This window comes from Maylandia zebra, linkage group LG3, assembly GCF_041146795.1.
Source record: "Maylandia zebra isolate NMK-2024a linkage group LG3, Mzebra_GT3a, whole genome shotgun sequence".
Taxonomy (NCBI): domain Eukaryota; kingdom Metazoa; phylum Chordata; class Actinopteri; order Cichliformes; family Cichlidae; genus Maylandia; species Maylandia zebra.
This window is the reverse complement of record NC_135169.1, coordinates 9,918,026-9,940,270: the sequence shown is the minus strand read 5'-3', so window position 1 is coordinate 9,940,270 and position 22,245 is coordinate 9,918,026. Positions and strand designations below refer to the sequence as shown.

The following is a 22,245-nucleotide window of genomic DNA, read 5'->3' as shown; positions in this document are numbered from 1 at the left end:
TTCTCGGCTTTCTCACCCGACGGCCCGCAGACGGACACGCTGTCGGAGCTCAGCGATCCTGATGCGTCCGGTCCGCGCTGTGTTCACGTCTTTTTGCGCTGATTCTGAGCTGCAGGTTTTGTCTCTCCAACCAAAATCCACCGAGCCAGCAGCAAAAGAAGCAGCAAACTGCGCTTCACATTTGATCAATGTCGTCATGAATTCCCTCTGACTTTTGCTGTTTTGCTTCCACCACGATAAAAATCACACTTCATGCACAGCTCTCTGTGTGTACTTCAGGAACAGTTTCAAATCTCTGTTTTCTGCATCATTCATTGGCTTATTACCCACCAGTCTACCGTTGTTTACAGCGCTGTCTTTTTCTTTTTTCACTTAAATGACCTCGGACAAGAAAGCCTCATTTCTGCTGTTCAATACTGAAGAAATTTAAACTTCTTAAAATTATGCAAAATTACAGATTATTGCAGAATATTTTAAGGTTATCTGCTATAAAAAGCCAGACCAGGAAAATCTCCTTCATGTTTTTCTGTTTTATTCTCAGTTACTTTCACACAAAGGCATCTGCTGTGATGTTCACAATTCTGATGAAGTCAGTACTGATAAATGATCAGAGTTATAATATTTCTGACTGTCTGAGGCTAAGTTGAATCGAATCAGGACTTTGAAAACCGGAATCGAAAGGATTATAGAAATCAGTGATGATACGCAGCCCTAGTGAGCAGCCTCGGCACGACAGAGTGGATGTAGCTGTAATAGGAAAAGAACTATTGCTAACTTTTCTGTTAAGTTAAGGCCTGATCCTTCTGAAATTCATAGCCGGTGCTCTGATACAGTGCCATCAATCTTTGAATGCTGCGATAAATGCGCTGCCCAAGTGTCCCCTCTCCCCACTGCCTTTCAGCAGCATGCAGCAGCAAACAGGTCGTCAGAGGAGCCGATGTGATGATTAAGTTGAACATTTTCTACAATATTGACAAAGCACTTTAAGCACAAGTTTGTTAGTTAATCATTTAGAAATGAATATTGTCTGTATGGACTGCAACTCCCCCCCCCCCCAAAAAGTGCACATGTAAAACTGTGGTGTTAAGTAATGCGGTTGAAAAATTTGAGTGCTTTTTAACTTTTTAAAGTTAGGCGTACCAGTGCGCCCATGGCAAAAAGTTAGTCTAGAGCCCTGCCTTTATGGAAGAGTGGCAAGAAGAAAGCCATTGTTAACAGAAAACCATAAGAAGTCCCGTTTGCAGTTTGCCACAAGCCATGTGGGGACACAGCAAACATGTGGAAGAAGCTGCTCTGCTCAGATGAGACCAACATGGAACCTTTTGGCCAAAATGCAAAACGCTTTGTGTGGCAGAAAACACTGCACATCACTCTGAACACACCATCCCCACTGTCAGATATGGTGGTGGCAGCATCATGCTCTGGGGGGGCTTCTCTTCAGCAGGGACAGGGAAGCTGGTCAGAGTTGAGACTTGAGACTGGGGCGGAGCTTCACCTTCCAGCAGGACAACGACCCTGAACATAAAGCCAGGGCAACGATGGGATGGTTTAAAACAAAACATATCCATGTGTTAGAACGGCCCAGTCAAAGTCCAGATCTAAATCCAATCCAGAATCTGTGGCAAGATCTGAAAACTGCTGTTCACAAACGCTGCCCATCTAATCTGACTGAGCTGGAGCTGTTTCAAAGAAGAATGGGCAAAGATTTCAGTCTGTAGATGTGCAAAGCTGGTAGAGACAGACCCTCAAAGACTGGCAGCTGGAACTGCAGCAAAAGCTGGTTCTACACAGTATTGACTCAGGGGGCTGAATAATTACGCACACCCCACTTTGCAGTTATTTATTTGTAACAAATGTTTGGAATCATGTCTGATTTTCATTCCACTTCTCACGTGTGCACCACTTTGTGTTGGTCTTTCACGTGGAATTCCACTAAAACTGATTCATGTTTGTGTAATGTGACAAAATGTGGGAAAGTTCAAGGGGGCCGAATACTTTTGCATCCACTGTAGTTAGGGCTGGAATATATTTCATGTGATATGAAATGAATTGCTATCTGTTTGTTAAGAATCTGCTTGTTTTTTGTTGTGGTGTTGGATTGAGTGACACACAGGATTAATAAAGCTAAGGCTTATGCTAATGGGGATTCTGATTAAACAAACACACTGGCTTCTTAAACTTTAAAACTCTCTGACTCTGATCTTTCCAGTTTCTTCAGATTTGTACTCTTGTGTTGTTACAGAGCAAAGATGAAGGAAGGTCTGCAGACCGAGCTTCTGGAAACACTTGGGAATTTGAGCGATAAGGAACTGAAGCTCTTTAAGTGGTATCTACAGAAATCTGAGGCACTGGATGGTTTACCAGCCATCCCAAAGAGTGATCTTCAGACAGCTGATAAACTGGAAATAGTGAATTTGATGATCAATAAATACAAACCTGAAAATGCTTTGGGAGTCGCACAAAAGATTTTGGACAAAGTCAAGACTCGTACAAGTCAGTCAAAGAAATAACATGAAACACTTGGTGTGGTGTACAGATAACATGAGAAATGATTTTCATGAAGTATATTTATAAACTGAATCTCTATTCTATTCTTTTTACACCTTGCTGTTGTGTCTCTATAAAATTTAGCATATCTTGTATCACACACACACACACACACACACACACACACACACACACACACACACACACACACACAGATAAATAAAAATCATGCATGAATCATGAAAAATGAAAACACTTACAAAGACCTGTTCATGATTTCTAATTTCCTCCAACAGATAAACCTTCACACGCTGTGGAGAAACAAGAAAAACCAGTCCATACAGTTTCATCAGAAGGTAAGAGTTTAACAGTCTGAAGTAATGTCACTAAAAGCATTTGATTAATTTCTTCTTATGCTGTTTTTATAGTTTTATTGTTTTACATTGTTTTATTTACTGTTATATTGTTTTTATATTCCCATTTTCTGTGTTGTAAAGCACTTTGTGATTTTTATCTGTGAAAAGCGCTATATAAATAAATTTTACTTATTTACTTACTTACTAAGGTCTCAACACATGAAAGTGACCAATCAGAGCTCTTGTTTCAATCTGGTATTTCTCTGGCTGCTGTAGTATTAGGCTACGTTCACACTGCATGTGAAAGCGCATCAAATCCGATTTTTTTTTTTACCCTATGCGACCCATATCCGATCATGGTGTGACAGTGTGAACGGCACAAATCCAATATCAAATCCAATCTGGGTCACTTTTGTATGTGGTACTGAATCGGATATGTACACAATGTTTTAGAAAGCGACTGCTGTTTGAACTGTCATGTCACATTAAATGTGTCTTTTACGTCACTGACACAAGACAGACGCTAATTATCAGCGCCCGAGAAGACATCGTGAACGCTTCCTGGCCCTCCAGTGTAGATGTTAGTGAAACTGTTGGGAAGACAACGTTGGAGAAACGTGAACATTTTCTTTGTACTGCATAATCTGCAGATTCTGACAGAAATCTGCAGCTATCCTTTGAAGCAGCGCTCCTCTAAAACAGCAATAAGGATCATTATTAGGTTATTTACATTATTATGTAAATAACAAAATAACTTAAAGCAAAAACTGGGAAACGTAAAGTCCGAAGTCTTTATATTAAGGGCCATCAGTCAAACAACACTGTTTGCTCTGGGTCTAAACAGAGCGCGTTGTGTGTGACGTCTTCTTTTGCGCATGCAGCCGCTTTGAGCGTTCACACTAGAGCGCGTTTGCTGTCGCATTTTATTTGTAGTGTGAACAAGCAGACAAAAAAATCGGATTTGATCAAAAAATCCAAATTGAGCACTAAGACCTGCAGAGTGAACGTAGCCTTAGTGTAGGCAGTTACACAGTCGATTTAAATGTGAAGCAAACCCCTAAAATTTAACATAGGCAGTTTACAGAAAATCTGCTTAAGATTTAAACACGAAAACACATCAAAATCAACCTTTCTGCTTCAGTAATGAATTGTGCAAAATAATATTTATTAATAAATTAATTTACTAATGATTTTTTTTATTATTTTATTCATTCAGACAGTAGTAGAGTAATTCATTATATGATCATTCAATGTAAAATTAAAAAAGAATAATTATAAAGCAACTATTTATCCATCCATATTATCAATTATTTATCCATCAATGACTACTTCAAATCAAAAATTGATTTTAAAAGAAATATCATTTCGAAAGTCACTTTTAAAATCCACAATAAATTCTCTGCTCCCCCTTCCGGGCAGTCTATCCTTCAAGCTCGGGTCCTCTACCAGAGTCCTGGGAGCTTGAGGGTCCTGCACAGCATCTTAGCTGTTCCTTGGACTGTGCTCTTCTGGACAGATTTTTTCAAATTAATTCAATTTTATTTATATAGCACCAAATGTATTATAGATACTGTTACGACCCGTCTAGGGCCAGGCCATAACATGAGCGAGGCACTCGCTTCCCCCCCAAGACCCAAGCAGCCACGAGAAACAAATCCGTTAGATATGAGGTGATTTATTTACAATGTGAATAAAGAGAACCAAAACGGGAGTGTCAACACTTCAGGGTGAGCCAAGGCCAAAACAATAAACAAAACAAACCTACACAGATCCCGCACCCCTGACCTTACCAAAACAAAGTCAAAAATAAAGACAGAGTCTGACCTCCTTAACTAACTCAAAACAGGAGAAAATGGGTGATCAAAAGAAACGGCAGCTCACCCCTACCCACTCCACTTCCACAACTTTCAAACGTACTGCAGCCAGCGGCTACCACAGGACTACTGCTGGGTCATGAGGAGAAACGCGAGGACCTCCCTCGCTGTAGCACTCAAGCCTCCTTTTAATGGGCGGGTCCTCCAGCTGGATCCAATCACGCCGGGGCAGTATATCCTGGCACAGCTAAATTAACATAGAAAAAACACAACACCTGCACAAACAAACACATGGACATACAAGTTCGTAACAACACAGAGAAAAACCCAACAATCAACGATCTCCAAGTTGTTCCTGGGATCTGCTGGAGCCACTCACCTAGCTCGGGAGTCACTGCACCTAGTGCTCCGATTACCACGGGGACCACCGTTACCTTCACCCTCCACATCCTCTCGAGCTCTTCTCTGAGCCCTTGGTATTTCTCCAGCTTCTCGTGTTCCTTCTTCCTGATATTGCTGTCATTGGGAACCGCTACATCGATCACTACGCCCGTCTTCTTCTGTTTGTCTACCACCACTATGTCCGGTTGGTTAGCCACCACCATTTTGTCCGTCTGTATCTGGAAGTCCCACAGGATCTTAGCTCGGTCATTCTCCACCACCCTTGGGGGCATCTCCCATTTTGACCTCGGGACTTCCAGGTTATACTCGGCACAGATGTTCCTGTACACTATGCCGGCCACTTGGTTATGGCGTTCCATGTATGCCCTGCCTGCTAGCATCTTGCACCCTGCTGTTATGTGCTGGATTGTCTCTGGGGCATCTTTACACAGCCTGCACCTGGGGTCTTGCCTGGCAACCTTCCGATTATAAGGCGAACGGCCAACTCTTGAGCCACGATCGCCCCAAAAGAATATCATCTGCATTCAATGCTATTTTATGGATTGTTCCACCCATTGTTATATCATGCACATCTTGATCCTGCTGAATGGTAGTTCAAGTGTTAGTGCAAAAAAGGAGGAGGGGCAGAGGAAAGTCTTGCCTCGTACCTCTTTGCAGTGGGAAGGCTGGTGATTGTACAACATGTGTAATAAGACAAGCTTCTGGGAGATCATAAATAGTTTTTATCCATCCAATAAAGTCCTAAGCCAAATCTTACTAATATGTAAAAAAGTATGTCCACTCGATTCTGTCACATGCCTTTTCGACATCTAAAGATTTGACATAGGCTTTATAATTTGTCTGATTTGAATGTTGTGTAGTATTTAACAATCGCCTGATATTTGTAGATGAAAATTGGTTTTAAATGAAACCTGTTTGATCAGGGTTTATAGGGTAAGGGCAGAATGCCCTCCAGTCTCGTCACTAATAGCTTAGAGCAGTGGTTTTCAAACTTTTTATGCTAGGCCCCTTTGTTTTACACCAAAATAAACCACCACCTACCCCCTCCCCGCGCCTTCAGGCACAAACACATCCTCCAGCCACTCACATCCATATTTTGTTTTTAAACGCAACTCCATTGCAGTTTATTTCACACCTCAAACATTTAGTAGACAGACAAACAAACAAATAAAAGTAAACTGCAATAAATTACAGATAGCAAAAAAATAAACTACAAACTCTTTTACGCTACGTCCACACTTACACGGGTATTTTTGAAAATTGAGCTTTTTCCATGCGTTTGGACCTTTCGTCCACATGTAAATGGGGTTTCGAATAACCAAAAAAAGAGATTTTTGAAAACTCCTGTCAGGTTGGAGATTTTTGAAAACTCAGTTTTTGCGTTTAAGTGTGGATGAGGAATACAGAGTTCGTCACCCAACATTAAAAGTATGTGCCTTTTTTCACGTCACGTTATTGTTTACATGAGATGAATTTCTACAATGGCGGATAAAGACAAAATACTGTTAATCTGATTATCTTCAGGTTTTACATGCTTACATACACACACGCAGTTACTGTCACTCCATTAAGAAAGGTAGCGGTGTCATGGTGCAATTATTTTACATGTAGTTGTTTTTTTTCCTGTGTAATAATATTCAGCACTGCTGTGGTGGACCACTAAAGGGCTCCACTCACACCCAGTGTATAGGAAGTGTGTTCCTGTGTTTTGTGGCGCGATATGCCCAGTTGATGTTGGAGACTAATAAAGAAGGAGTGAGAACTGAGAGCTCTGTGTCGTTGATGCTTACCTCCATATTGGTGACCCCTGACTCGAGCATGCAACGGGCCGCAGATAACGCAGACTCCACTATGGACCGGACCGGACCGCCGGACCTCCGCCTCCTGTTGCAGCTACGTTCGCTGTGGCGCTGAAACTGCTGGACTTTTGGCTCCATGACCCCCGTCATGGTTTGTACACGTGGAGGCTCAGTTTGCGCTTCGCGGCATCTCGGCTGACGACACGAAGTATCACCATGTGGTGGCCTCGCTCGACCCACTGGCCACCCGTCGCGCGATGACACTCCTCCGGGACCCACCCGCCCAAGGGAAATACACGCCCTCAAGGAGCTGCTTCTTCGGCGCTATGCCCTCTCCGACGCTGAACGAGCCGAAAAGCTCCTCAACCAGTCAGGCTTGGGTGGCGGTACCGCGCTCGAGCTCATGGAGAACATGCTATCGTTGCTTGGGCCGGATGACGGTGGTTTCCTCTTCACCCACCTCTTCCTCCGCCAACTACCGGCCGCCGTGAGAGCTGTCCTCGCAAACTCCCCGCTTCTTCAGCCAGTGAAGGATTATCGCTCCCTGGCTGAAGAAGCGGATCGCATTCTCCTGGCTAGCCACACTTTCAACGTTCACGCCCTGACTACGGACCCGCCGGCGGCACCTTCCACGCCTCCACCTGCCTCCCCCGGAGCATCCGCCCCCTTGCTGACGACAGGGATTGCTACACGCCGGCACTGCGGAAAGAGCATCTGTTTCTACCATCAGCGTTTGGCGACAGAGTGCGTCGCTGCCTGCCGCCTTGCGCTTTCACGGCCCAGGGAAACGGACCCGCCAGCGCGCCGTAGCAGCCGCGACTGCTGCCAATAAAGAAAGCCTGCTCTTCATAGAGGACTCGCGCTCCGGGAGACGTTTTCTCGTGGACTCCGGCTCCCAGAAGAGCCTCCTTCCCCCTACCGCTGCCGACGGGCTAGCAGCGAACTGTGGGCCGCAGCTCATTGCAGCTAATGGCTCTCCCATCAAAACGTTTGGGGAAAGGTTGGTGACTGTTTGTTTTCATGGCCGGGATTTCCAGTGGAACTTTGTTGTTGCCGCTAGCTCTGTACCTATTTTAGCTGCTGATTTTCTGTGTGCTCATGGACTGCTTGTCGATGTTGCTAACAGACGTTTAATCGATGCTCTCTCGTTTTCTTCGTTACCCTGTTTTACTCGGGCCGCCGAGCCCCTGATTCGGGCTAATGCCGCCTCGACCCCGCGAGACTGTCCGTCGCTCGGGAAGAGTTTGCAGCCATGGAGCGCCTTGGCATTGTACAGCGTTCGAACAGTGCATGGGCCTCTCCGCTTCACATGGTGCCCAAATCGGATGGTCGGTGGCGGCCATGCGGAGATTTCCGCCGTTTAAATAATGCCACGGAGAATGACCGTTACCCCATCCCCCACATTCAGGATTTTTCTGCCAATCTCGCCGGAACGTCGATTTTTTCTAAAATTGACTTGGTGCAGGAGTATCTCCAAGTTCCCGTGTGCGCCGAAGACGTTCCTAAAACCGCTGTCATTACCCCCTTCGGCTTGTTCGAGTTTTTGCGCATGCTGTTTGGCCTGAAAGGTGCCGCCCAGACCTTTCAGCGGCTGATGGACTCCGTTTTGCGTGGGCTGCCGTTCGTTTTTGTTTATCAGGACGATATATTGGTGGCCAGCTGCTCAGCGAGCCAGCACGAGTCCCATCTGCGCCAGGTTTTCCAGCGTTTGGCAGCGCACGGCCTGATCATCAACCCTTCCAAGTGCCAGTTTGGGTTGCCTGTTCAGGATTTCCTTGGGCACCGGATTTCCGCTGAAGGTGTGGTTCCGTTGCCCGACAGAGTCCAGGCCGTTTCGGCTTTTCTGCGTCCCACGTCGGTTAAAGCGTTGCAAGAGTTCTTGGGGATGATAAACCTTTACAACCGCTTTCTCCCCAGAGCTGCTCACCTGCTACAGCCACTCGATGCTGCCTTAAAGGGTAAAACGGCCAAAGATCCGGTTGACTGGCTGCCGGAACGCGTCCATGCATTTTCCGCAGCCAAGTCTGCGCTGGCTGACGCCACCCTGCTGGCCCACCCACTTCCGTCGGCAGAGATCGCGTTGACCACCAACGCGTCCGACGTGGCAGTGGGTGGGGTGTTGGAACAGCGGGTTTTGGGTCTCTGGCAACCGCTCGCCTTTTTCAGTCGTACGCTCCGGGATGCTGAACGCAAGTACAGTGTTTTTGACAGGGACTTGCTGGCCCTGCACCTCGCCACACGACATTTTCGTTTTTTCCTCGAGGGTCGCAACTTTACTGCGTACGTTGACCACAAACCTTTGACGTTTGCGATGTCCAAGGTCTCTGACCCATGGAGCGCACGCCAGCAGCGCCAGTTGGCGGCCATTTCAGAGTTTACCACAGACATTCAGCATGTGGCTGATAAGTCCAATCACGTCGCTGACTGTCTCTCACGTGTGTTGGTTTCTCTGGTGTATGTCGGCGTTGACTACGCTGCCATGGCCGCCGAGCAACGTGCTGACCCGGACGTCCTTGCCCTTCAGTCAACAAAAACGGGTCTCGTCCTGGAGGACACCCCGGTGTGGGACGGCGGTCCGCATCATCTTTGCGACGTTTCCACTGTTCGCCCCCGCCCGGTGGTTCCCCTTTCGTCGCGTCATCGTGTTTTTGACTCGGTGCATGCCCTCTCTCCTCCCGGCGTCCGGGCCTCGGTCAAGCTGGTCAGCGCCAGGTTTGTTTGGCCGGGCATTCGCAAGGCGGTGAAAGAATGGGTGGCGGTTTGTATCCCATGTCAACGCTCGAAAATCCACCGGCACACACAGGCACCCCTCGAACCTTTCCGTGTCCCGGGTAGGCGTTTTGATCACGTTCATGTGGACCTGGTTGTTCCCTTGCCGCAGTCACAGGGTTTCACGCACCTTTTGACTGTGGTGGACCGCACGACCAGGTGGCCGGAGGCGGTACCCCTGGTGTCCACGACGGCGGTGACGGTGGCTAGGGCATTTTTGTCAACGTGGGTTTCACGTTTCGGTCCCCCTGCTGACATTACCTCGGACAGGGGCCCCCAGTTTGTTTCTGAGCTTTGGTCGGCTATGGCTGACGGCCTGGGGGTCAAGGTCCACCGCACCACAGCATACCACCCGCAAGCTAATGGGATGTGCGAACGGTTTCACCGGTCACTTAAGGCCGCGCTCCGGGCTTCCTTAACAAGTGGCGACTGGGTCGATCGTCTTCCGTGGGTTTTGCTGGGATTGCGTAGCGCGGTTAAAGAAGACCTCGGGGTTTCCCCGGCTGAACTGGTCCTCGGCCAGCCTCTCCAGGTCCCCGGGGAATTCTTACCTGAGAGCCCTCCCCCATGTTTCGATACCTCTTTGTTGCCTTTTCGCCCCCCAAGAGACTCATTTCCTGTTCCTGGTCCTGTGCACCACTGCCTGCCTGACACTTTTGTTCCGAGTTCGTTGGACTCTGCTCGTTTCGTTTTCGTCAGGCACGATGCCCATAGGACTCCGCTGCGTCCACCATATGACGGGCCATACAGGGTTCTTAAACCAGGCAACAAACATTTCATTTTGGACTTTGGCGGTCGGCAGGAGGTTGTCTCTGTTGACAAACTTAAGCCTTCACATGTTATGCAGGAGGATCAGGTGGTCCCGGCCCAGGCCCCTCGCTGCGGCCGCCCACCTGCCACTGGGCTGATGGATTCTGTTTTTTCCCCCAGGAGCGACCCAAAATCAACGGAGTCCGAGTCGTCTGCAGCTTTTTCTGACCGCCAGTGCCAGCCTCGCTCCCGGGCTGGGTTGCCCTCTGTCAGTTCCCCACCCCCCCGGTTCAGCCGTTCCGGCCGTTTGCTTAAGCCCCGGGTCCTGGACTAGTTCTGCTGTGTGTTCGGGGGGGGGCATGTGTGGTGGACCACTAGAGGGCTCCACTCACACCCAGTGTATAGGAAGTGTGTTCCTGTGTTTTGTGGCGCGATATGCCCAGTTGATGTTGGAGACTAATAAAGAAGGAGTGAGAACTGAGAGCTCTGTGTCGTTGATGCTTACCTCCACACTGCTATCAATACATTTTTCTAAAAAATGCCTCTCTGTGCAAAATGGGTTCAAAAACAAACAACTGTGGGATGTCGTTTGTCCGTGATTTGGACAGGTGGAACAAATTACAGCAGGATCAGCCTGATATTATTTGTATCCCACTGTAACTTTACTGTATAACATCTCCAAAATGCCAGGAGTAGTAAATAGTCATTACAAGAAGTGTTTGTGAACTAAACATCAAGAATGTGGGATACTGTTTGTCCATGATTTGTACAGCACACAGCAAATTGTGATGAATAAGGATAGCCACTCCTCTAGTTTTTCTTTTGCAAGATGAGTAGAGAACTTGACCAACTCAACTTCTCTTTAGTTGTGTGTGTTACAAATATAAATGTTACAAATCATTTAGAGGGGTTTCTGACAATAAAGCAATTTGGGGTTTTTCTTTTTTCAATGGTGAAAGAGTTTTTTGTCTTTTTACTGTCACGGCTCATGTGGCAAGTGGAATTTTAATAAAAGACCCAAGATGCGGGCAGCTTCCGAAGTGAGTGAACCTTCATTTTGACAGTGACAATACAAATAGCAGGGGAGAAGTCATGTCCAGAACGCAAGAAGAACTAAACTGGGAAAACTAACAGAAACAGACCTGAAAGAGAGTTGCAGGGAGACTTAGGGAAATGATGCAGGGAACCAATGCACACAGGTTGACGGAGGGCAATAACGCAGGCAAACCAGCAACAGGCAGGAGACACACAGGGCTTAAATACTCACAGGGGTAATCATGGGAGGGGAGACAGGAGGAGAACACACCTGGGAGAAATTGAGTTTTATTCCTGTGTAGTGAGTTTTGCATTTGGGTCCTTCTCTTGCCTGTACACAGCCGAAACATGACAATATCGGTTTTCACTCTTGTATGCTTTTCATACAAGTTTCACACAAGACAGATACAAACTTTATAAGATTTATATATATATTTTCCATATTGGTACCCTCCCCAAATAGGCCGATGCTACAATCAATAGGAAAGGGAAAAAAACTGGGTCTTGTGAAACCGAGCTAGAGTCACTGACAGGTAAAAAGAGAAGAAAAAGAAACCCTAAAGAACAAAAATTCCCCTCCATACTCCCTTCTGCCAGAGGAAAAAAAGCCAACCTCAATATTGAAATGTATATCTAACTTTAACTCATTTTATGTGCGATTGTGGCTCAAGAGTTGGGAGTTCGCCTTGTAATCGGAAGGTTGCCGGTTCGAGCCCTGGACAGTCTCGGAAGTTGTGTGTCTTGTGCAAGACACTTCACCCGTTGACTACTGGTGGTGGTCAGAGGGCCCGGTGGCACCAGTGTCCTCGCCTCTTTCAGTGCGCCCCATGGTGACTGTGGCTACAACGTAGCTTGCCATCACCAGTGTGTGGATAACTGGATGTGTAAAGTGCTTTGGGATCCTTAGGACTAGGAGAGCGCTATACAAATACAAGCCATTTACCATTTAAGTGCATAGTAATTGCAAAAAAGCAATTACCTACAAAAAAATTGAAAATTGTTTTTATTTTTTTAACATATATTTGTAGTTAGAGAAATTTAAGAGGTTTATTCCTCAAAACTGTAAGTACAAAAAAGTTGCACAAATTGTTTTCCCATCACAGGCAATTTATTTTGAGTGTCTTTATAGTTTTATTTTTGAAATACACCAATTTTTATGCACTGCAGGAAAAACGAAAATAAATATTACAATGCAAATTTGCGAAAAAAGCAGCATATGCATCAAAATAAACTATTTCCAGCAGTGCAATATGAGTCCTCAGCATCCCAGAAACGATACAGAAAGTCATAAAGTCAAACATAACTTTTAAAAACACCAGTATAGGCTTATAAGGCCCTGATGGTAAAAAACTACATTTCCGCAAAATGATGTTACTTCCTGTTTCGGGCAGGTCATGGCGGACATGCGATAGTTCACGATGATGGACATAGGAAGTGTTACGAACAGCTGATCGGATCGGCAAAGCGTGTTTCTGGAATATTATGTTTTTGTTGTTGCAAAGTGGTTTTTATGCAATTTTTTCAAAGCTATATATGGGAGGTAATCGTGACCTAGGAGTCGCTGATGGCATAAGATGGAGGTACAACTCCTCCGGTTTCATATGCAAAAAAAAGTTATTGCGCTAGCTTACGGGGTTGCAGTTCTACCGGGATTTAAAAATAGTTACGCAAAACGGAGCGCTCCGGCCAGCTTTAAAGGGTTAACAGGGCCGTTGACCCATTATTAATCATTTGCCTCACCACATGACCCAAAGTGCGAAAAAGGGTTTGGGTCATCATCAACAGATGTTTTGGGTGAAATCTTTGGGAGGCATTGCCTCACCCTGTCATGTGACCATCGTCATTAGTGAGGCGAGTTACTGAACTAACATTGTCATACTCACTAGGTTTGCTTTTGCCCCCCCCCCCCCCCCCCCCCCCAAGAGTGTCTTTTACGGTGTCATCGGTGTCTAAAGCGTAAGCTCAGAGAGAAGTTCCAAATTGCCTTGGAGGGAAGTGTCAGAGCTGAAAATCCAACCCAAGTCCCACTGAATCAGATCTACACAGAGCTCTACATCACAGAGGGAGGGACTGCAGAGGTCAATGATGAACATGAGGTCGGACAGATTGAAACAGCATCCAGGAAATCACATAGACCAGAAACAACAATCAGACAAGAAGACATCTTTAAAGGCTCACCACAAAGAATTAAACAAATCAGAACAGTGCTGACAATGGGAGTAGCTGGCATTGGGAAAACAGTCTTAACACAGAAATACAGCCTGGACTGGGCTGAAGACAAAGCCAACCAGGACATCAAGTTTTTATTTCCATTCACTTTCAGAGAGCTGAATGTGCTGAAAGAGGAAAAGTTCAGCTTGGTGGGACTTGTTCATCACTTCTTTACTGAAACCAAAGAAGCAGGAATCTGCAGCTTTGAAGATTTCCAGGTTGTGTTCATCTTTGATGGTCTGGATGAGTGTCGACTTCCTCTGGACTTCCAGAAAACTAAAAACCTAATTGACCCTAGAGAGTCCACCTCAGTGGATGCGCTGCTGATAAACCTCATCAGGGGGAAACTGCTTCCCTCTGCTCGCCTCTGGATAACCACACGACCTGCAGCAGCCAATCAGATCCCTCCTGACTGTGTTGACATGGTGACAAAGGTCAGAGGGTTCACTGACCCACAGAAGGAGGAGTACTTCAGGAAGAGATTCAGAGATGAGGAGCAGGCCAGCAGGATCATCTCCCACATCAAGACATCACGAAGCCTCCACATCATGTGCCACATCCCAGTCTTCTGCTGGATCACTGCTACAGTTCTGGAGGATGTGCTGGAAACCAGAGAGGGAGGACAGCTGCCCAAGACCCTGACTGAGATGTACATCCACTTCCTGGTGGTTCAGGCCAAAGTGAAGAAGGTCAAATATGATGGAGGAGCTGAGACAGATCCACACTGGAGTCCAGAGAGCAGGAAGATGATGGAGTCTCTGGGAAAACTGGCTTTTGATCAGCTGCAGAAAGGAAACCTGATCTTCTATGAATCAGACCTGACAGAGTGTGGCATCGATATCAGAGCAGCCTCAGTGTACTCAGGAGTGTTCACACAGATCTTTAAAGAGGAGAGAGGACTGTACCAGGACAAGGTGTTCTGCTTCATCCATCTGAGTGTTCAGGAGTTTCTGGCTGCTCTTCATGTCCATCTGACCTTCATCAACTCTCGACTCAATCTGATGCAAGAACAACAAACAACACCCATTAAGTGTGATACCAGAGAAGAACTAGAAGAGACACTTGTCACCCAGAGTGCTGTGAACAAGGCCTTACAGAGTCCAAATGGACACCTGGACTTGTTCCTCCGCTTCCTCCTGGGTCTTTCACTGCAGAGTAATCAGACTCTCCTACGAGGCCTGCTGACACAGACAGGAAGTATCTCACAGACCAACCAGGAAACAGCCCAGTACATCAAGGAGAAGCTCAATGACAATCTGTCTGCAGAGAAGAGCATCAATCTGATCCACTGTCTGAATGAACTGAATGATCGTTCTCTAGTGGAGGAGATCCAACAGTCCCTGAGATCAGGAAGCCTCTCCACAGATAAACTGTCTCTTGCTCAGTGGTCAGCTCTGGTCTTCATCTTACTGTCATCAGAAAAAGATCTGGATGTGTTTAAACTGAAGAAATACTCTGCTTCAGAGGAGGCTCTTCTGAGGCTGCTGCCAGTGGTCAAAGCCTCAAACAAGGCTCTGTAAGTACACTGATAGCTGGACTTTTACATTATTCAAATTATTTCTAGATTTATAAATGTATTATTGTCTCTTCAGACTGAGTGACTGTAACCTCACAGAGAGAAGCTGTGAAGCTCTTTCCTCAGTTCTCAGCTGCCACACCTGTAGTTTGCAAAAATTGGACCTGAGCAACAATGATCTGCAAGATTCAGGAATTACTCTTCTGTCTGTTGGACTGGAGAGTCCACATTGCAAACTGGAAACTCTCAGGTATGGTATATATATATATATATATATATATATATATATATATATATGTGTGTGTGTGTGTGTGTGTGTGTGTGTGTGTGTGTGTGTGTATGTATATGTATATAGATAAATAGATAGATGGTTTTTGTTTCATTTTTTACATTGGAGCTGACGAATATTTTTGACTAAGGAAGAAAATATGAAACACGGTTTGGTCCTTTATTGCATCTTTAGTGTGTTAACATATTATGTTTAGTGAAATGTGAAGCCATTTCAGCTAATCTACCACAGTTGTACTATATAGGTTATATTTTGGTAACTGTTTATATTTCATCAGATTTAAAATGCAGGTCTATGTCCATTTAATAAAATCTATGTTACTTGTGTGCAGCTTCATTGTGGATGTTTAACTATTACATTTCTTTCTCTTATTCAATAACTTTTCTAAGGCTGAGTGGCTGTAACCTCTCGGAGAGAAGCTGTGGAGCTCTGATCAGAGTTATTCAATCAACTAATCTCAGGGAGATGGATCTGGGTAACAATAACCTGCAGGATTCAGGAGAAATTCTACTGTCAGCTGCATTGAAGAGTCCATGCTGTAAACTGGAGTCTCTTAGGTTAAGATCAATCAGACTATATCAAATTAACATATTTTAAACAGGGAGAAAGATCAAATCTGTATCTGTCTTTATACTTTGGCCAAAAATTTGTTGGACAGACATCAAACCTCAAACATGCTTGAAATGTCAAGGGTCAAGACTTTAACAAAATTATAGCATTAACATTTGAGAATGAGAATTTTTGAAAAGCAGGAGAATATTAAAAAAAATACAGGAAAGTAGCTAATACCTCAGCTACACATAGAAATCCAGTCTGACTGAGTTTAAATAAAGACATTTACAATAGATGTGTTATCATTTTAAAGTCCTCAGATAATGGCTCACTTTACAATCATAAATGATCTCTTCAGTCAAGTTTGAGAATGGAAACCCCCACTGAGCACTGAAAACCAATGCTAATAACAAGCATCCATGGATGAAAAAGCTGACGAAAAGCTTATTAGAAAAATGTTTTAGATTTAGTAACTCAACCCTCTGTCTTTCAATTCATTTTGTGCTTACATCCTTCCCCTCAATTCATTTTAGATTTGATCCTGGTGGAGTCCGATGGCTGAGGAAAGGTCTGATAAAGTGTAAGCATATTTAAATAAACAGTTTCTAAAACTCCCAAAAGGTTGATTCTATTCATCTGGACGTGGCATTTTCCGTGGGAGAAACGTCTTGTCACTCATCCAAGTGACTTCTTCAGTCTCAGCTGACTGCAGGTTTTCCCAATCTTATAAACAGGACATTTGCATAATGACTGAAACCAGCCCACTGAAGGAAAAAGGGCGACCATGGCTCAGGGGGTTGGGAATCTCATCTGTAACCAAAAGGTTGCCGGTTCGATCCCACTGCTCCCTCTGTCCCGGCCGTTGTGTTCTTGGGCAAGACACTTTACCCTGCCGCCTACTGGTGTTGGCCAGAGGGGCCGATGGCGTGATATGGCAGCCTCGCTTCTGCCAGTCTGCCCCAGGGCAGCTGTGGCTACAACTATGGTTTGCCTGCACCAGTGTGTGAATGTGAGAGTAAAGAACTTTGGGTGCCTAGAAATGCAATCCATTATTATTATAACAATGGGCTAGGAGCTCAGTGCTTGATCATTAATATGCAACTTGTCATGACCATTGATCAACAACCACTTATCAAAGCCCACTGATCAAAGCCCTCTGATCAATGGCCATGAGTCCCATTCACAGAGAGTTGGGGAATGGCTGCAATCACAGCATTGTAAGATGGTGACAGATGGACCCTTAGGCCCCCTCCTTGATTCAGAGATGGTCTTTCCCCTTTGACGTAAATGGCCTCCTTGACTTCGCGCTCAAACCAGCGTTCCTCCCTGTCCAGGATGTTACATCCTCATCATTGATAGAGCGTCCACTGGCCTGTAGGTGTAAATAGACTGCAGAGTCCTGGCCTGACAAGGTAGCTCTTCTGTGTTGTGCCATCCTCTTCGCCAAAGGTTGTTTGGTTTCCCTGATGTATAAATCGCTCAAACATAAAGAGACACTAAATCTCTTGTTAAAAACTTCCAAAAACTCTCTGGAGATGTTCTGAACGGATACATGAACCTCATCAACTATCCCACCTCAACAAATCTATGTGACTACGTGAGTCCAAATATGGTTAAACAAAAAGTCAATTTGGTGATTCAAATCCTAATTTCTTTCATCACCAAAATCAATCATTAACATGGATGGCTACCACTTTCTCTGCACCTCCGGAAGTCCACTATCAACTCCTTTGTCTTTGCGACGTTGAGGGTGAGATGGTTGTCTTGACACCAGTGGGTCAGGGCGCTGACCTCCTCCCTGTAAGCTGTCTCATCACTGTGGCCCCCACCTAGTCGTAAAAACTAGGTAACTCCTAGCGAGCCTGACTTATGGCCTTGGCTGCTCCCTATTTTGTCTGCCTTCATCAACGGTGGGAGAGAAGCTCCTGTGCTCTCTGTGTCCTCTACTATCAGAACAGCAAGGCCCTGACTCTCTGAAAACAGTATTTCCTATAACTCAGCAGTATAATGCATCATAAAACAATATCATTCATTCACAATAAATCAGCAGTCTAATGTAATACAAATCAGTTTAATACCTTTAATAGTTATCACCTTCTTCTAATTCAGGAGAATAATGCAAACTAAAACTACATAATTCACAATCATTAATCAGGGGTATAACATGGCATAAGATAATATTATAATCCCACAGCCATTCCCCAACAGAGAGTTGGGGAATGGCTGCAATCACAGCATTGTAAGATGGTGACAGATGTACCCTTAGGCCCCCTCCTCGATTCAGAGATGGTCTTTCCCCTTTCATGTAAATGGCCTCTTTGACTTCGCGCTCAAACCAGCGTTCCTCCCTGTCCAGGATGTTACATCCTCATCATTGAAAGAGTGTCCACTGGCCTGTAGGTGTGAATAGACTGCAGAGTCCTGGCCTGACGAGGTGGCTCTTCTGTGTTGTGCTATCCTCTTCGCTAAAGGTTGTTTGGTTTCCCCGATGTAAAAATCCTGGCAATTCTCCTGCACTTAACCGCGTACACTATGTTACTCTGTTTGTTTCAGTGGGCTGGTTTCAGTCATTATGCAAATGTACTGTTTATAAGATTGAAACCTGCAGTCAGCTGAGACTGAAGAAGTCACTTGTATGAGTGACGAAACGTTTCTCCCACAAAACGCTACGCCCAGATGAACAGATTCAACTTTTGTAGATTTACTTTTCCTGGATGATTGAGCATGCATCTAGCCTTTTGGATTTAATTCTTTTTGATACACCCTGTATTTGGACTGTGTATTTTCTACTATAACTTTGTTTCATTGTTATTTCATGAATGATTGTTTGTTAATATAAATGAACATTTTTATGCTTTCATTTTGTTTGTTCTCTCTATCAGATTCCTGTCCACTCACTATTGATTCAGACACAGTACACAGTAGGATCAGGCTGTCTGACAACAACAATGAGGCTATGTATGTTATGGAGGATCAGTCATATCCTGATCATCCAGACAGATTTGACCGATATCCTCAGCTGCTGTGTAGAAATGGTCTGACTGGTCGCTGTTACTGGGAGGTCGAGTGGAAAGGAAGGGTTCATATATCATTGAGTAACAGAAGCATCGGAAGGAAAGGAGGCAGTGACGACTGTGTATTTGGAGAAAATCAACAGTCCTGGAGTCTTTTCTACTATGATGGTGGTTACTCAGTCTGTCACAGAAAAGAAGAAACATCCATCACCACCACCATCCTCTCCTCCTCCACTGCCTCTAACAGAGTAGCAGTGTATGTGGACTGTCCTGCTGGCACTCTGTCCTTCAACAGAGTCTCCTCTGACACTCTGATCCACCTCCACACCTTCAACACCACATTCACTGAAACTCTTTATCCTGGTTTTGGACTCTGGTCTCCTGGTTCCTCAGTGTCTCTATGTTCTCTATAGGCGTAAGAAGGTCTCCTTGGTCAGAGAAATCATCATTTTTATTCGTTCTGCCTTCAAAACATGTTGGGAACATATACTGTCTTTTCACAGTGGTTAGAGTGTACAGGGTAGCTATTCAGAGAAGACAGAACATGGAGGCTGTGGAGATTAGGAAATTATTTTACTGTTACTATTCATAACCATTATCATTACTATTGCATTACTTATCATTTATCATTATCATTTCATCGAAGCATTTATTGAAGCTGTTGATGTTACATTAAAGTCTGTATTTCAGCTGTTAGCTTAATTAGATAACAATCTTTCATTGCAGGTGCAACTGTAATCATGTTATACACATTGCATTTTTGTGCTAATTAAAGAGTTGAAGCTCGGTCAGTTAATTGATGATGGTCTGAAGCTTCGGGCAGCGCGACGTCTGGCCGATCTATTGAGTAATTTAAGGTGACCCAACCTATGAGAGGATTGCATACATGCTTACAATACACTACATATAACCTGTAAACAGAATAGAGGCCTGTGTGCACTCAGCAGCCTGCTGCATTGGAGTTTTCCTGGTAACAGATGACTCAGAATAAGTCAGGAAGTATGCTTCTAAAATGTCTTTGTTTGTCGAGTGAGGTCATGCACTGAGGTCAGCATTTCTTTTAAGCAAAAAAAAAAAAAAAGTGTTCATGTTCAAACACATTCTGGTATCTGAATCTACACACCAGGTGCAGTTCAGTCAAGCTGACGGTTGCATGTAGGCCAAAAAGAGCCTCATGATATTTGACTGTCAGTACATCAAGGGTTAAATCCAAGAAGCCGAAAGCTGTAATACATGTGGGTGCGTTCAATTCAACTGTACACTCCTCTGCTGCTCATTCAGGTGTGGCAGACACTGATAGGACTGATAGAGCAGAATAGGAACTGAGCTGGGGGGTTTTTCACTTTAGACAAAGTAAATCTGACACCTTTGAAATCCCTGAAATATGAATAAAACAGTTTCTAAGTCAAAGTCCTGATATGCATTAATCTTTGTTGGTAATCACTAGGGATGGGTATCGTTTAGGTTTTATCCGATACCGGTGCCAAATCGGTACTTTTGAAACGGTGCCGGTGCTTAAACGATGCTCAAACCGGTGCTTAAAGAACGGAGAACACAAAATTGGTCCAAAAACCTCTCATGTTCAGCTGTTTTTTGTAAAAGGATAACAATGTTAGCCTTTTCTGCAGCTATGGGGCATATATGGTATCACTCTTGGCTGGAAGCAGTGCTTAAACAATGGAAAAAACACAAACTTTGTCCAAAAACCTCTCATGTTTAACTGTTTTCCACTTTTTCTTTGGTCATTTTAGCCTTTTTGGCCAGGGTGAAGGGAGCATCTGCCATCAAACAAGAAGACAGCCGCATGTAGCTATGATGATGTTTGCTAGTTCACCTTACATGCATTAATGTAATAACGTGGTTAGCCTACTCAACAATTACACACGAACAACATTAAGCTACTCATGCAGAGAAGAACGGCTGCTGCTGCATCATCATCCTCATCATTTCTGCTACACTGGCAGGGCTACGGGCCAGGACTCTCCTCTTCGTGTTTTTGGGGGATGTTGCATAACAGGCAACACACCCGCAGTAGATTTGCTCGGTGTTACGTCTGGCAGCAAGCTATCAAATACGGCGCATTTCTGGGCTTTTAAAAAAACGCTATGCGTTGCGAGGTGTTTCATCGGATTCTTGGTGTTACCTCCTTTGACAGTATCACAGTATCAGCTTAAAGCACTTGTTGCTGCTGAGTTTGCATCTTTTGCTGTGAAGTACAGCCAGACTTTTGACCGCTTCGCCTTTTTTTTAATCTGTAGCTCTGCTCTAACAGAACGTACATACCTGGACCTGCCTACTATCCTCGGAAACGTAAAATGATTGGCTAGAAGTGTATCACAGATCAGGGAAAAAAAGCACCGAAATAAAGCACCGAAATGTGCGCTGCTTTTCGGTCTGGTTACTACCGTTTATGTCAGAACCGGTGCCATCATGGCACCGGACACCGGTACCCATCCCTAGTAATCACTGGTATTGTTACACCAGTGGTAACAGGAGTGCTGCTGGCTGAAACTATGCTGTAGGCAGGTACCTGTTTGTCTAGTCTGAAAACTTCCGTGGAAGACTAAAAACAGGAAACATCATCACATCAATCATCGTCACACAAAGCAGTTTTGTGAGATAAAAGATGAATGGTAAAGATAATGACTTTAGTGAGCAGACCAGGATCAACCTGTTCAGACTTGATTGTGTTTGACAGTCTCATTTTATACCTTTACCTCTGTGGCCTCATTTCATTATTTGCACTTTTTATTCAAACTTGTTGACCAGTTCGAGTAAAGAGACTGATCAATATCAATAGTTAAAATTTAAAGGATAAGAAAATCAGTGAAGAATATCAAAAAAAGAAACATAAATATTCATTTTAATAATTCTGGATACCGTAAGAAGATGGTGCCGGGTGTCATGGCACGCCATCTCTCGGTTCTGCAATATTTATGTTTTGTGTTCTTAGTGGTGTCCCTGCTAGTTTTAAAAACCCACTGTTTGTTGGCGTATGAGCGACAGACGCTGCTTAACCGTGACTCACTGCTGAAGTTTCCCAGCGTTAGTGAGCGATGTGGAGGACTCCCGCCGCCTCTGGCGTCGGTACTGGGGGAACGGCATCGCCGTGATCCCCCCTGGAATCCTTCGAAACGGAAGCGCTGGAGAAGTGGACAAATGCACGGAACGCGCTCTGGGAAGCATGTTTGGGTCAGAACTCTGATGCAACGGGTCCTTACCATCGGTGACCGTGGCTGTTTAGGACTTTA

The 22,245-nt window shown here is 44.8% G+C and overlaps 1 protein-coding gene across 3 annotated transcripts in view; it reads left to right on the top strand.

The window, feature by feature from the left end:
- The window catches only part of LOC112431813 (protein NLRC3-like), a 132,144-nt gene that overhangs the window by 4,135 nt on the left and 105,764 nt on the right, over nt 1-22,245 (top strand). Inside the window, exons 2-8 of one of the 3 annotated variants that reach the window (XM_076879345.1) lie at nt 2,243-2,493; nt 2,784-2,843; nt 13,336-15,139; nt 15,216-15,389; nt 15,818-15,985; nt 16,514-16,560; nt 18,863-20,404. The exons of the other annotated variants lie outside the window; for them this stretch is intronic. Coding sequence (XP_076735460.1) covers nt 2,250-2,493; nt 2,784-2,843; nt 13,336-15,139; nt 15,216-15,389; nt 15,818-15,985; nt 16,514-16,560; nt 18,863-19,407 — 3,042 coding nt within the window. The 5' untranslated portion in view covers nt 2,243-2,249 and the 3' untranslated portion in view covers nt 19,408-20,404. Of the gene's footprint in view, nt 1-2,242; nt 2,494-2,783; nt 2,844-13,335; nt 15,140-15,215; nt 15,390-15,817; nt 15,986-16,513; nt 16,561-18,862; nt 20,405-22,245 lie in introns of those variants that run through there. 3 annotated transcript variants of the gene reach the window in all.